Genomic DNA, 14,920 nt, shown 5'->3' with positions numbered 1-14,920 from the left:
TCTAGACTTAAGGATAGGTTACACAGTGCGAGCAGCTGATATGACAGTAGACAGCTACTGTGCATGTGTACTCGTATGACAGTAGCTCGACTCGCCTCGCTCGGTCACACTATGCGAACTGCTGGCGTCGCAGGAAGACAGCTACTGCACCAGTGTACTCGCATAGTTCGTCTGTATCATGTCTCGTGCAATGTTGTCGCAAAATACACGTTTAATCACAGTGCATACCACTATAAAAGCAGTTACGAAAATACTTTGTGTTGAAATTGAAAGAGCTATACAAAAAAAGAAGAAGAAGAGAAGTGTTTGGGTCAGGACTTGGCTGCAAAGAAAAGGGGCAACGAATTCAATATTTAAAGAGCTATATGATGAAGATCCCCGAGAATATAAAGCGGTTATGAGATTGACAACGGAACAAGTGGAAATACTTTTAAATTTGATTGCTCCAAAAATTCAACGTGATGATACACTAATGAGGGATGCGATACCTGCGAGGGTGAAGTTGGAAATAACCCTAGTATACCTTTCTTCTGGGATATCGTATAGACTATTGTCGGTATTTTTCAGAGTTTCAAAAGCATCCATCATTAAAATAATACCAGAAGTGTGTGCTGCTATCAATGAAAGTCTAAAAGATTATATCAAAGTAAGTATTTTTTTTATTCATAATCAAATTCACAATGGTTTTGTAAAGTTTTTGTACATATTAAACGTGAACTTTACATATTAATACTTAATAACTACAGTACTACATAGCTTACTTCGTTATTTTTTAATATTACAGATTGATATTGCTGCAGCAAGTACATCATTAGATTGGGGTATAGATTCAAATTGATCCAGCAGTGGCGCAGAGAATGCAGATGTTGTAGGTTCAACAGGTTGATTAGCTTCAGTAGCGACCTCTACAACCTGGTAGGATACAGGCTGTGGTGATAGCGTACATTCATTATGGAGTATAGATTGTGAAGATTGTTCCACTTGCATAGAGAGTGCAGACATTTCATAATTTACTGTAGGCTGTGGTGATGGCGTACATTCGGAACTGTAATTAGAAGGTGTGTACACAATTCTACCACAGAGGGCTCTCTTACGGTATCTAGAGAGTATCGCCTGTATTTCATCTGTCGCATCAATTCTATCAATCGAAGATAACTGTTTCAGCTGCAGTGCTACATGTCTTCCAATAACATCACATTCATCTTCTAATTCTCTTGTAATCGGGGCAGACACGTTTACTAAACTACTATTTAGTTCTTTGAGTTCATTTACGGCTGCTTGAATGTCAGACCGTTCTGATGATAATTTCGTCTTTAACTTTACAGTTTTTGGTGGCTTTACCACTTTTATATGAGCAGCTTTGTTGCTATTGTCACTAGCATCAAGGTCCACGTTATTCGTGGCCTCCTCGCTTCCTGACGCTGATGCGACGTTGCTTCCTGACGTTGATGGATGATATGGTTCCTGAAATTAACATTACTCTTTTATTTTTCAGATACCGAATGTGGAAGAATGGCAAGATATCCAAATAGGATTCGCTTCGAGGTGGAATTTCCCTAATTGTTGTGGCTCTATCGATGGGAAGCATATAACAATTCAAGCACCACCAAATTGTGGCAGTGAATATTATAACTACAAAGGAACAAATAGTATAGTGCTCATGGCTGTTGTGGATCACGATTATACTTTCAGATATGTAGATATAGGCTCATATGGTCGTAACGCAGATGGTGGGGTATTCCAAAACTGCTCTTTGTATCCTTATCTAGAAAACAATTTATTGTTGCCTGAAAATGGTATTCTAGTTGGAGATGATGCCTTCCCTTTAAAACCGTATTTACTAAAGCCCTACAAAAATACATTGACTACCGCAGAAAAGATTTTTAATTATAGGTTGAGCAGAGCAAGAAGGATTGTGGAGAATGGGTTCGGCATTCTAGCATCTCGTTTTCGTGTTTTGGGAAAGCCAATTCAAGTTACAGAGGAAACTACAATAAAGATCGTCTTATGTGCTTGTACATTACACAACTGGTTACGTACTACTGCATCAAATACTTATACACCACCAGGAACTACAGATTATGAAGACATCATAAACTTTCAAATCATTCAGGGCCAGTGGAGGTCCGAAATTAATGAATTACCGAGTATTCGTCGCTCGAGAATTAATAATAGATCGAAATTAATAGCAGAGAAAATGCGTGATAAATATAAAAATTATTTCAATGACGACGGAGCAGTTGCATGGCAAAATTATATGATTAGGTAATTATAATTACCTAGTAGTAATTAGAATATAAAAGGGAAGAGAAAAATAAAGTATAGTAAATTTCGTGGACCCTGACTGGTTTGGAATGTGCCTTGTGCCTTTGTAATTATAATTTGTAATAAAATACTTACCAAATTACTTGATGTTTCCTTTTCTTTAAGATTAATTATTTTCATAATATAATCCATAGAATCGAACCATTTGATAGATGGTTTATAGATCTCATCAGTTCCAGATCCACTTTTTTTGCTCTTTTCAATTTTCAATAACTCCTGGTTATACGTTGAGCGTAAATTTTTGATTTTTTTTGTAACTTCATTCATGTTTTGTAAATTGCATTCCAAGCGGATGTGTTCTAACGACGCTTTACGCAAATCTCTGTTCTTTTTTTCAATACTCAATACTCAATAAATTTATTGCATTCCACAATGTGAACTTAGGTGGTAGGTACACAAGATACATTAGTTTTGGAGCATTGTGGGCCCTGTCGGGCATAACAAAAATAAGAATTTGGAGGAGGGCTATTAATAACATTTTCAGTTTTACAAATTAATAATAATATAGGTAAAGTATTTCTACAATTCTTATCTACATTTGGTTTTGGTATTAATATCTACATTTCTATGAATTTAAATTATAAATATATTTTATTATTATTCTATATAAATTAACACTATTTATTTATTTCTGTTTTAATTATTTACTTTATCACTTAAATATTCTTTTATACTATAATAACATTTTTGGATGAGGAATTGTTTTAAATTGTTTATAAATATGTTACATTTTTGTTCATTTTTAATTTTATCTGGTAATTTATTGTATATTTTGACTGACATTACTAAAGTACTTGTAGAGTGTATTGTCAGCTTAGACCCTGGTAGGTTTAGCCTGTTTTTGTGTCGCAGTGTATAGTTAGTTTGTATGTGTTCGCGTGTAGTGAAGAGTTTTTGATTATGTCTAACGAATTTGCATATTTCTAAGATATATATGGAGGGAAGGGTTAGAATTTTATGTTCTTTAAAAAAGGGTTTGCAGCTGTCTGTGTTTTCTATGTTAGCTAATATTCTAATAAGTCGTTTTTGTAGTATGAAAAGTGTGGATGCGTCTGTACTATTACCCCATAGTATAACGCCGTAGTTTAACCATGCGTTTGCATAGGCATAATACGTAACCAGAGCAGTAGAGAGATTTGTTGCTTTTTTAATTTCACGGAGGGCATAGGCGAATTTTGATAACTTTGACCTGATCTTTTTAATATGTGATTTCCAGTTATATTTGTATCTATAGATAAGCCGAGTAGGTTGAATTCTTTAACAGTTTCTATTTCAGCATTATTGTAATTAAATTTTATTTCTAAAGGACTTTTCTGATGTGGATAGAAGGACATAATTTTAGTTTTATTAAAATTTAACTCTAGGTTGTGTTCTGTCATCCAAGTTACTATTTTGTCGAGTATACTTGTAAGCTTTTTAGTGAGGTTAGTATTGTCTTGACAAGAAGTTAGTACTGAGATATCGTCGGCAAACAAAACACATGACTCATTTATGATCGAAGGGAGGTCATTTATATAGATAATAAATAAGAGGCATCCAATTACACTCCCTTGGGGTATTGAGGCGTTAATTTGCTTGCTATCCGACCGAACGTGTTGTATTTCTTTTGTATGTTCGTTGTAAAATTCTATTTCGACTTGGTGTTCTCTATTTTCCAAATATGATTTGAACCATTGGTAAGATTTTCCGCGGATACCTATTCCTTGTAGCTTATTAAGTAGAATATCGAATTGTACTTTATCGTAAGCTTTTGTCATGTCTAGCAACATACCAACAGCGTATTGTTTCCTATCGATTATGTTAATAGTTTCCTGGATAAAATTATATACTGCTAGAACTGTAGAGTGATTTTTCCGGAAACCATTTTGGGATTCATTAAAAATTTTATATTTTTCACAAAAAGAATAAACGCGATTACACATCACTTTCTCGAATACTTTTGAGGCTGTGGGTAAGAGGGCAATAGGGCGATAGTTTGAGGGGTCGGTTTCTTGTAATTAGGATCCAAACAATTCCATAAGTTCGTTTGATTCTTGTATAGCTCCACAAACTTTATATTTTGATCGGATGTCCACCTTTCCGCCATTTTGATGTCAACGCAAGAAACCTACAAAAACACTGCATCGGCGGCGCACAGTGGTTCGTCCCCATACAAGAGGTTGGACATAGGATTCTTAAAACAAAAACTGTCGAATTTAAAAATATAAAGTATGCCATCGTATTCCTTTAATAAATTACAACAAATACTACTGATTCATTTTTTTTGATTGGGCTTATAGTTTAGGAGTAAATCGAAAAAAAGTGTTTATTCACTATGGAGAACAACACAAAAACGTCTGTATCTCGCGATTCCCGTCTTGTTTCGTTGTGCCGTTACCATTACTTGTTTCTGCTGATTAAATGCTACATTTTCTTCAAAGACACATGGTGCGCGAATCGTGCACTTTTTGAGATATGACCAAAATAAATATAAAAATAAAAATTGAGCCCTAATACGAGTGTTTGACGTAATATGACCTGATCCAAGTTGATATAAGTAGATAATGGAAATAGGAAGAGAAGATAAGGTACGAAAGTAGCTGTTCATGTAAAATGCGTGCATTAATAATCGCTGACAGTAATAATTTTGACAATAACAACCAAGGTATCGAATTGGACGAAAACATCAATAATAATAGAAAGTAGCAATAAAAACGGATTATTGTCGGTAAGAACACAGGTAATTAGCAAACAATAGCATCAATTAGTTAATTGCTAATAAGCCGGCCTGTGATTTGCACCTGTGAGATCATTAACACGTTGCACCTAATGAGTTCAGGTCTTCTAAATGAATGTAAGTACGGTTTTAATGAAAATAAGTCAGTTATAATTTCAATCTCTTCCGAGCATTGTCATTATGTCTTTTCGTGGTTTTTCTACACATCTAGATCTTTATGTTGCTCTACGCAACCATAATGATATTCGTGATTATAATTATTTGTTCATTACTGTTAAGTCTAGCAGTAATATGCAATTATGTGAAAGTGCTGAGAAGGAATTGAAGAACTGGTGCCATCGGTTTTGTTATAGGATAAACGTCCGTTGGACCAAATCCAAGAGAAATGTCGATAACTTCATGAGAAAAAATTCAGAGTGGTTAAGTTCTGATATCAAGTGGCCAGATTGCGTCAAAGAGAACATAACTACTGAACAAGCTGAACCCTTGGTAGAGGAGACCATCAGTACATCTACATCAGATACCTCAACTTCAACTTTTAAGAGTCCTCGTAAATCTTTTGAAGATTTGTCTAATCGACAGAAAAGAAGACGAACTGAAGACAGTCGTGATAAAAATCCAGATGAGCTTTTATATGCGACCGAATGCGCCCTCAAGTCAGTAGGTAAAAGTGATGTAGCTAGTATAATGAAATATTTACTGGAAAATCCTCAAGAAGTCTCCAAGGTCTTAAATATGGTTCAAACTGGACAGAGCACTTCGGCCCGTGAAATTTCTCCACAGAAAGCCCTCGCTCTCTACATTACCATGCGTTTATCTAAGTGGCGCTATATCACTTTAAGAGATTTCAGTTTGAAAGAAGGGCTTACGAAATACCCAAGTTATTATATGTTGTTGAAGGAGAAGAAAAAATGCTACCCAAATAAAGAAGATATAACTGTAACCGAAAATTCTGCGAAAATACGACTGCAGGCACTCCTTGATATTACAGTTCAACGGCTGATGGAATCGCTTAATTGTAGTTTTAATAGTGGTGAGCAACTCATGTTGCATAGCAAGTGGGGTTTTGACGGAGCTTCTAGCCAGAGCATATACCAACAAAGAACCACAACAAGTGTGCAAGATTTGTCAACCATATTTATGGCAAGCCTTGTGCCTTTAAAACTGACAAAAATTTCAAGTGGAGATGTCGTATGGCAGAACGATCGGCCGTCGTCCACCGAATACTGCCGTCCAATTTCTTTTAAATTCATGAAAGAGACAGAAGCGAACGTGAAAAATGAAATGGCTGCGTTTGAATCCGAAATTGCAAACCTAAACACAACAGACTGCGGTAATTCCATTGTCACGCAAAGCTTGATGTTGACGATGATTGATGGTAAAGTGCACTCTTACATATCAGAAACATCGGCTGCCGTGTGTGATTTATGCAAAGCTCGTCCGACCGAGATGAATAATCTTAAAGAAGTAAGAGGTAAAGTAGTGAACGAGGACCTATACAAATACGGTTTAAGTTCGTTGCATGCTTGGATTCGGTCCATGGAATGCTTATTGCACATTGCCTATAGACTAGACATAAAGTCATGGCAAGCAAAAGGTGACGACATGAAGCAAAAAGTGAAGGAAAGGAAAAAACTGATTCAGGAAAATTTTCGGAGCGAAACAGGTTTGTTATTGGATGTAGTCAAACAGGGTAGTGGTAACACAAATACTGGCAATACTGCTAGACGGTTTTTTACCAATCCCGAAACGACTGCACGTATTACAGGATTAGACGTCAGTTTAATTCGAAGAATTGCTGTGATACTGCAGTGCATTTCATCAGGAGAGAAGATAGATCTAGCAAAATTCAAGTTGTACTGTGACGAGACAGCAAATATGTATGTGGATCTCTATGCGTGGTACTATATGCCTTCCAGCCTTCATAAATTACTAGTACATGGGCCTCAGATAGTGGACCACCTATCTGTTCTGCCTATAGGCTTCATGTCTGAAGAAGCATCGGAAGCGAGAAATAAAGACTTTCGCAAATATAGAGAAAACCATACGCGGAAACATAGTAGCATCGCGACTAATGAAGATATCCTCAACAACTTGCTATTATCTTCGGATCCTCTTCTTACTAGCATACGGCCGAAAATGAAAAATACACAAAGAAAGTCTTCATTTAAAGAACTCAGCGAATTACTCATAAATGATAACACGCCTGATTTTGAATTCATTGATACCGATGTTGCAGAAGCAGATTCTGACTTTAGCAGCGATGATGACGATGACGATCGTAGTGATCACGATGTTGATGAAGAAGAGGATGTACATTAGTTAATGTTTTTGAAAGCATCTCATCATATTATTGATGTATATGTCTAATGCGGTATCTAGGATTGTCATTAAGTGCAACGTGTTAATGATCTCACAGGTGCAAATCACAGGCCGGCTTATTAGCAATTAACTAATTGATGCTATTGTTTGCTAATTACCTGTGTTCTTACCGACAATAATCCGTTTTTATTGCTACTTTCTATTATTATTGATGTTTTCGTCCAATTCGATACCTTGGTTGTTATTGTCAAAATTATTACTGTCAGCGATTATTAATGCACGCATTTTACATGAACAGCTACTTTCGTACCTTATCTTCTCTTCCTATTTCCATTATCTACTTATATCAACTTGGATCAGGTCATATTACGTCAAACACTCGTATTAGGGCTCAATTTTTATTTTTATATTTATTTTGGTCATATCTCAAAAAGTGCACGATTCGCGCACCATGTGTCTTTGAAGAAAATGTAGCATTTAATCAGCAGAAATAAGTAATGGTAACGGCACAACGAAACAAGACGGGAATCGCGAGATACAGACGTTTTTGTGTTGTTCTCCATAGTGAATAAACACTTTTTTTCGATTTACTCTTAAACTATAAGCCCAATAAAAAAAAATGAATCAGTAGTATTTGTTGTAATTTATTAAAGGAATACGATGGCATACTTTATATTTTTAAATTCGACAGTTTTTGTTTTAAGAATCCTATGTCCAACCTCTTGTATGGGGACGAACCACTGTGCGGCGTGGGCCCGAGCGTACGAGCTACTGTCATTTCGCGAAATCATGCGAGTTGACGACCGAGCGACGTGCGAGTGGCGTGGTGGGGGAAGGCCAGTTGCGAGTAAAAACAAAAAATGTTGAAGTAACTCGCTTGCGAGCAACTGTCCCACTCGCACATAACAGTTACTCGTATGATGCGGTCACACAGTGCGAGCTATTGCACCTCAGTAACTGACACGGTCAGCTCGCATGCTAGCTCGCACCGTGTAACCTAGGCTTTACATTACGTTACCTGTTTGTAGTGTAGATATACTTTAAAGGACTGAATCATTTCGGCTATTTTCGCTATTTTTTTATATGTTAATACGCCTAGGCTTAAAACATAGCTTAGCATTTATGCACAAGGGTTAATAAATTATTGTTGTTATGATATGTACCTACCACTGTGAGTCACATAAATGTCTCATGTTTGTGAAGTGTTGTACATAAATATATTTATAGAAAATATATTGCTGTATTATTTCATAATGTACAATTTACCTTAAGCACCTTTCATATACTTTCTGGAATTTAATACATAACAGGGCCCCGATTCTGCTATTTACAATGTCCGATGAATGAAAGGCAATTGGATTACATTTGAAACTGTTCCTATTCTCTTAAGCATTTGGCCAACACAATAATTGGAATTAAATTGTAATTACCTATTTAATTAAAACAATTATATACGTATAATGGTAATACAATTTATTGAGTGTCTAATACGCAGTTGTATTCGAGCATGTCCCCCCAGTTCTTACCCACGCTAATAGAGACCGGCAGCGACACCCCCATGCCGCAGCGACGCCCGCAGTCCTCCATCACTTGTTTTATTAGGCCTGGAATTGTTAGAAATAATATACCCACTTAGCTAAGAAAACAATACATTTTAACAAGAAACACCACCGACATCAAACATTTGTAATGTAGGTCAAAGTCGCGACACTGAAGGTTTCATAAAAAGAGGCTCAAGCTAAACAAATCAATTGGAGAACAAATAAATTTGAGGGTACTTACCTTCTAAATGAGATACGAGTCTGAGCAGGTTAAATACACAGGGCAAAAACATTTTTTACTAGAGAACATTTTTTTGTCACTAAGTAATTACAGATGTTTATATTTTGATAGCAGTAAAAAAATAAGTGTAGTGACCGGCGGCCCTGTGCAGGTGTTGGTCCCGCACCTCCCACACCAGCTCGTCGTGTATCTGTAGCACGAGCTGCGCGCGCAGCGGCGGCGCGCTGGCCCGCAGCCGCGCCGCCGTCGCTATCATGGCCGTCTTGCACACGTCCGCTGCTGACCCTACACGTTACACATCCACTTATGAAAAGGAGGCCAGCTTAGGCTTCATGAAAAAAGCTGGAGCTGGCCAAGAGTAGTAATAGAGGTGTGTAGAGCGTCGGAGATGTCAAGCTGCGGGTTTGTGTAGCGTGGCTACCTTGCACGACGAGGTTGACGGCCTGGCGCAGCGCGGGCGGCGGCAGGCGGCGCGTGCGGCCGCACAGCGAGCGCGGCGCCAGCCCGCCGCGCAGCCGCGCGCTCACGCCCCACGCGAAACTCTTCAGCGACGGAAACGTTCCTGCGCCACGCACGAGATCACATCTAACACTGAGTGTCCACACATATACACTAAAGAACGAAAATTAGAATACCATCTAGTTGCAATACAATGTCGTATCTGGTTCCTGTTGACTGGGTATCAGAAGTTTGTCAATTGTACCATGAGATAGATTCAGTTTGAGCACACTACTAAGAATACATAATATATTAGTATGGTGTTTACTATGGAAGCTGGCGGCGACGTCGGGCGCCTGGTCGTGGCTGACGCCGAGTATCTCCCGCAGCTTGCCGGCCCCCGCCCCGTACAGACTCGCGTACACGAGCCGCTTCGTACGCTCGCGCTCCTCCGCCGACACTTCGCTTTCACTTTTCTTTAACCTTAGGAATAAAGGACACTCTACAGTCTAAACCATCTCATACTTAACTACTAAACATCTCTCAATATCGTATAGTACCGACTACTAGCCTTTTATTACAAACTGCCAAATATTTCGGCCAAAAGAAGATATATTCAAGTAGTAAGCAACGGCTTACACACGCATATCTTCGGCCGCCTTATTTCGGACCCAATCAGGGGCCTTCATCATGAGCTCAGGCTGCGACAGGGGGTCGCAACCCCACCCCCTCACCAGTCGTGTGATCCCGATAAATATAATTGAATAGACCGTTGTATCATTTAAGTATTAACATTCCTCTCAAAAGTAAGTACTTATAAAAAAGTAATAATTAATATAAATTCCGTGATGCGGATACATAAGTAATAAAGTTTTACCACTTAGCAGAAAGCACCCGAAACAAGTCATCAGAAGAGGCCAGCGCGTGCTGTAACTCCTTATCAGCGGCAGCATGCGCGAACACGCGGCACTCAATGTGTTTGAAGTCAGCTGCCAAAAACGAGTGGCCTTCCCGAGAAATGTACACTGATCGGAACTTCAAGTGTTCCTCCAGGCCTGTACCTAGCAGAAACATATTTTCACATAAGTAAAACGTCACCTCAACCTCAAAACAAATCAAACTTTATATGTCATGAGTGTTTTAAGGCCAAATATGTATACTCTAATGTAAATTCTGTTTCTAAGTCTTAGATACACTTACCATCAGCAGCATCAGGAAACATAACGAGACTGAATGGAGCTTTCGGTATAGCTTGCAGATTTGGGCTGTTGGATGCTATCCGACCAGTTGCTGCAGCATTCTGAACCCTAAAGACCGCAATGTCGAGTAACACTTTAGGTAATCCTGTCATAAATTACGTTCAAAATCTTTTCTAAAAGTCTTACAGGTACTAACGCACAATAGACTTACCAGGTAGGTTTAACCACACCGTCTTTGATATGCTGAGATATCCCCGAAAGGAAAGTGGCATGAGCTTTGTGTAAATGGCGATACTCGAGGATCAACTTCGGTAGGGGATGCTCCGAGATCAAGCTTCGCAACTGGAAGATATGTATTCAAATAGAAACGCACTAAAGCATCCGAGGTACCACGGATTTAGGGAACTACTTTTTATATTTATTGACTGCTGAAATATTTTAGTATTTATGTTTGTTGCGACAACTGAAATAGTTCATCCATATAAATGTCTAACTTTCACAGTTCATAAGATAGACAGTGGAGTCTTAGTAATAGGCTCCCGTTTTAACTTTAGAATACCTACTTCTACACTCTAATGAGATCTGTAAGGCTCCCTAAGAAGCTATAACAATACTTACCATACTCTCGTTAGTAGACTTGGCCCCTTTGACCAAAGTTTCCCTGATCTTAACATTGCATTTGGTGTCCAGTTTTAGTTCGTCGTAAATGATTGACCTCACTTGCAAGGCGGAATTTATCTGGAACACCTTCCCAGCTGCTTTGTAACATTGTTGTTCTACCAACTTCATCCGGTTTTCGAGAACTTCCTCCATCGACTTAAGTTTATTTAAGTCTATCATTACACCGCGAAGTTCCATGTCTTTTATGAGAAAAAACAAAATTAGTAAATTTTTGCTTTTTGTGTACAGTAGGTATGGTATTCTAGTGACAGTAGTACTAATAAAAGATGCAGGGTTGAAGTTATTGTGTTACAATTTAATTATGTGCAAAGATAAAGTGAGGCTATACCGAGGTACCTGTAATAATTGGTAACAACTTCGCTTCTATATCTACAAAGACGTTCCACAAAGCGTCTTCTTTCAGCATCCCACACAGCTTCTGCCAGCACTCTCCCAGCAGCGTCAGGTACCAAGCGGCTTTCTGCAGAACGCACTCAGTGCCTATCGTGTATTGAGGTGTAAAAGACAAGAGCTTTTCGACCTCCGAAAAGTTTTCCGGCGAGTTATCAGGGTCTAGGAGGCTGCCGCCGATCTAAACACATTTTTGATTTTTATTATGTTTTAATTTTTACGATTGAAATCAGACTTTTACGAGAGAAAGGAATAAAAACGAACCTTAACATCGTATATTTGAATTGAATGAGTTTCCATTTGCAACATACACGCCATATAAATTAAAATATCTCGAGCCCCAAAGCAAACAATTTTATTGTTTTCCATCACCCGTGTTATTAATTCTCTGTAAAAATAAATAAGAAGTGAGTGCCTGCGTGGTGATAATATATAGAAGAACTTAGCACCTAAGAAACACTTCGGGTCGACTCTTCTCATCAGGGTAGTAACGCAATACCTTAGGGCACTTATTGTCCTTTTTCAGATTTATAAATAAAATTATATCTAAAGTAGGAGCTTACATCGACACGGCACCTGCGAAAAGTTGTTTGTGAATGCCAACTCAACCGAACCATCATGCCGTGGCCGTGGGGCCTACTCATTCACGTCTCGACGAAGTCCCTCTGGGCACACATCTCTTGTAATAATATAAAAGGAAGGTTTGACCATTAGTCCCCACTCCAGCTAGCTAGTCAGTGGCGATTACTGTTTCCAATCTTTAGAATCTCTCCAATATGTTTTCTTTCACCGTTTGTCAGAGGTTCCTTAGAATAATGTAAGAAGTAGCTACCTTCATGTAACTTTGAAGTAACTAAGGATATCTAATTAAAATAAAAAGAAGATTTGGACTTACTTAATTTTCTGACCAGTGCCCTTGAAACAGTAGAACATACTGTCACAACAGATGATGAGGCCATCAGGAATGCACGCACCGTCAGTGTGATGACTATTAAGCTGACAGTACCCATTGCTGCAGCAGACGAACAAAAAAATAAACCAGATCAACGTTTACCCAATGTCAAATTAACTGAAACGACGCGGTTAATGCATTTGCAATTATAATTAGACTAACAAAGGTACATCATGAATAATTAATTAAAAGTAAAGTATAAAGCACTTACAGACACACTGTTTCTACACATGTTTCTACTAGGTATCTAAGTAAACTATCATTGAAGACTAGTCATTACTAAGACGTTTGAAAAGTGAATGGAAAACGGCCTTATTCAAAGAAAAACGTTTTGAGTATTTTCCCGTTCTTTAGTTTTTAACAAAAATAAATGTATATAGAAAACTAAGTAGTATAATATATACTTAGTGTATTTATCGTACCTGTATAACAGTACTGCAAGGACTTCATTATCCTTTACATTAAAACTGGCATCGTAAGTTTCGATATTCATTTCATTCACTGTAAAAACTTCATAAGTGACGTTTTTCACTGGAATTTGAGATTTAATAGGAGGTACGAATTTCCTTGCTGTTTTCCCTTTAACATTATCTTGTTTCTTTTCCGTCACATCAAGATTATTTTTTTTATTAATTTTCGGTTTGCTGAACTTCATCACCCCGTCTTTGTTAGCCAATTGAGCTTGAACTACTTTTTTTGCAGTCTTCTGCGTCTTCTGACTAACAAGCGACGTGACATCAACTTTTTTGTTCTCATGTTTATTGTCATGCAGGTAAACATTTTTTATTTGTTCATTTGTTTCACCTGTAACTTTTTCGCCACTATTATTAGTAATATCTGCATCTATAACACATTCAGCGACAGAATTAAGTGATTCAACATCATCGAGCCAATTTTTCACTGTCCTCGTGTAGCATTGTTTTCGGAGCATATTTTTCGGTTTTTCACAAGAAACTTTTTCTTGCAAGTTATTGTCCATTGTAGATGTTTCAGTTTCCATCATTTTTGTTTTATTTCGTATTTTCTTCGGCTTATGATCTATCAATTTTTTATTCTTACGTTTCTTTGTGCAACTTTTGATTGCTACAGATTTACCTACAGCATTAGTCACAACCTCATTTTTGTTGTTTATTACATTAAATGGTTCATTAATATCGTTTAATATACCAACTCCGACATTGCCATTATTTTCTTGCAGGAATTTTGAATCAAACATATCATCCCAATCTATGCATGTATTACTGTTTTTGTTACCATTATCATCATTTAACGTACGTTTCTGATCAGGATCTTCATAAGGAAGGTTTAACAGTGTACTTTTATTAGTAACGACTGTTGGATGTAGAAAGTTATCGTTATCGGTACTTTCTAGAACCGTGTTGAAATTATCAGCAAGCTTGAAGCTGGTATCATTCTCAACCAAGCAAGATTGAACAGGCTGTCTTAATTGGTCAATCGGCGTATAAAGTAGTTTATCCACTGAATTTTCTCCGAAACTAAAGATAAACTAAAAATAAGTAATCGTCCGGAAAAGTAATCCTAGATGAGTTATTTTTCCTATTTTAGGCATAGGATAAACAAAAGACTTACGTAATAACTCTTTGATTTTCCTTGGAATAAAGACGATGTTGGATTTTATTGCTATTTTGTTGATCAACTAGAAAAATGACAAAAAAGTACGCTAATAAAGGAGTAAGTTCATTGAATAAAAGAAACATTTTAAGATATTTTAAATAATATGTATTTTGTGTGAGGTGTTTTGGGTGAATTACTAGTTACACATTAAAACATCACCTTACCTTTATTCTTATGTTTAATTAAAACTTGTAAGACTTTTTTTCCAAATGGAGACAATTGTTTGTGATACCAACTATGAGAAGGCAAGTTCTTGTCTCTATTCATTTTGATACACAATACAAAAGTTACAAGATAGTTACAGTCAACACTGTTAAAATAATTCGGAATTATGTGCAACATTCACCTACTCACCCGAAGTTAATCGTTCGCCATTTAAAAAAACGCGCTTAATGATTTACTTTTTAAATTTAAATAGTGTAGTGTTTTAAAAACCGCCGGTTACATTAATTAAACACAAACTCTGAGCAATGAAAAAAA

General features: G+C 37.3%; 2 protein-coding genes across 2 annotated transcripts; both read right to left on the bottom strand.

Annotated features, from left to right (window-relative positions):
* Positions 1 to 15: 15 nt before the first annotated feature.
* On the bottom strand, positions 16 to 2,722 carry LOC113508093. The gene is made up of 2 exons (XM_026891064.1): positions 2,401 to 2,722; positions 16 to 1,464 (listed from the first exon to the last, which is right to left on the bottom strand). The coding sequence occupies exons 1-2, from the start codon at positions 2,590 to 2,592 to the stop codon at positions 766 to 768; spliced, it is 891 nt and encodes a 296-aa protein (XP_026746865.1). The 5' UTR covers positions 2,593 to 2,722; the 3' UTR covers positions 16 to 765.
* A 6,093-nt stretch (positions 2,723 to 8,815) lies between these two features.
* Positions 8,816 to 14,835, bottom strand: LOC113508090 (DNA polymerase nu-like). The gene is made up of 14 exons (XM_026891056.1): positions 14,795 to 14,835; positions 14,396 to 14,462; positions 13,228 to 14,301; positions 12,749 to 12,865; positions 12,118 to 12,241; positions 11,800 to 12,034; positions 11,401 to 11,642; positions 10,994 to 11,124; positions 10,784 to 10,890; positions 10,461 to 10,644; positions 9,912 to 10,066; positions 9,567 to 9,707; positions 9,281 to 9,430; positions 8,816 to 8,967 (listed from the first exon to the last, which is right to left on the bottom strand). The coding sequence occupies exons 3-14, from the start codon at positions 14,019 to 14,021 to the stop codon at positions 8,837 to 8,839; spliced, it is 2,511 nt and encodes an 836-aa protein (XP_026746857.1). The 5' UTR covers positions 14,022 to 14,301; positions 14,396 to 14,462; positions 14,795 to 14,835; the 3' UTR covers positions 8,816 to 8,836.
* Between the last annotated feature and the right edge of the window lie 85 nt (positions 14,836 to 14,920).

Source organism: Trichoplusia ni, unplaced genomic scaffold (assembly GCF_003590095.1).
Source record: "Trichoplusia ni isolate ovarian cell line Hi5 unplaced genomic scaffold, tn1 tig00003798, whole genome shotgun sequence".
NCBI lineage: Eukaryota > Metazoa > Arthropoda > Insecta > Lepidoptera > Noctuidae > Trichoplusia > Trichoplusia ni.
This window is presented reverse-complemented; position numbering and strand designations above follow the sequence as displayed.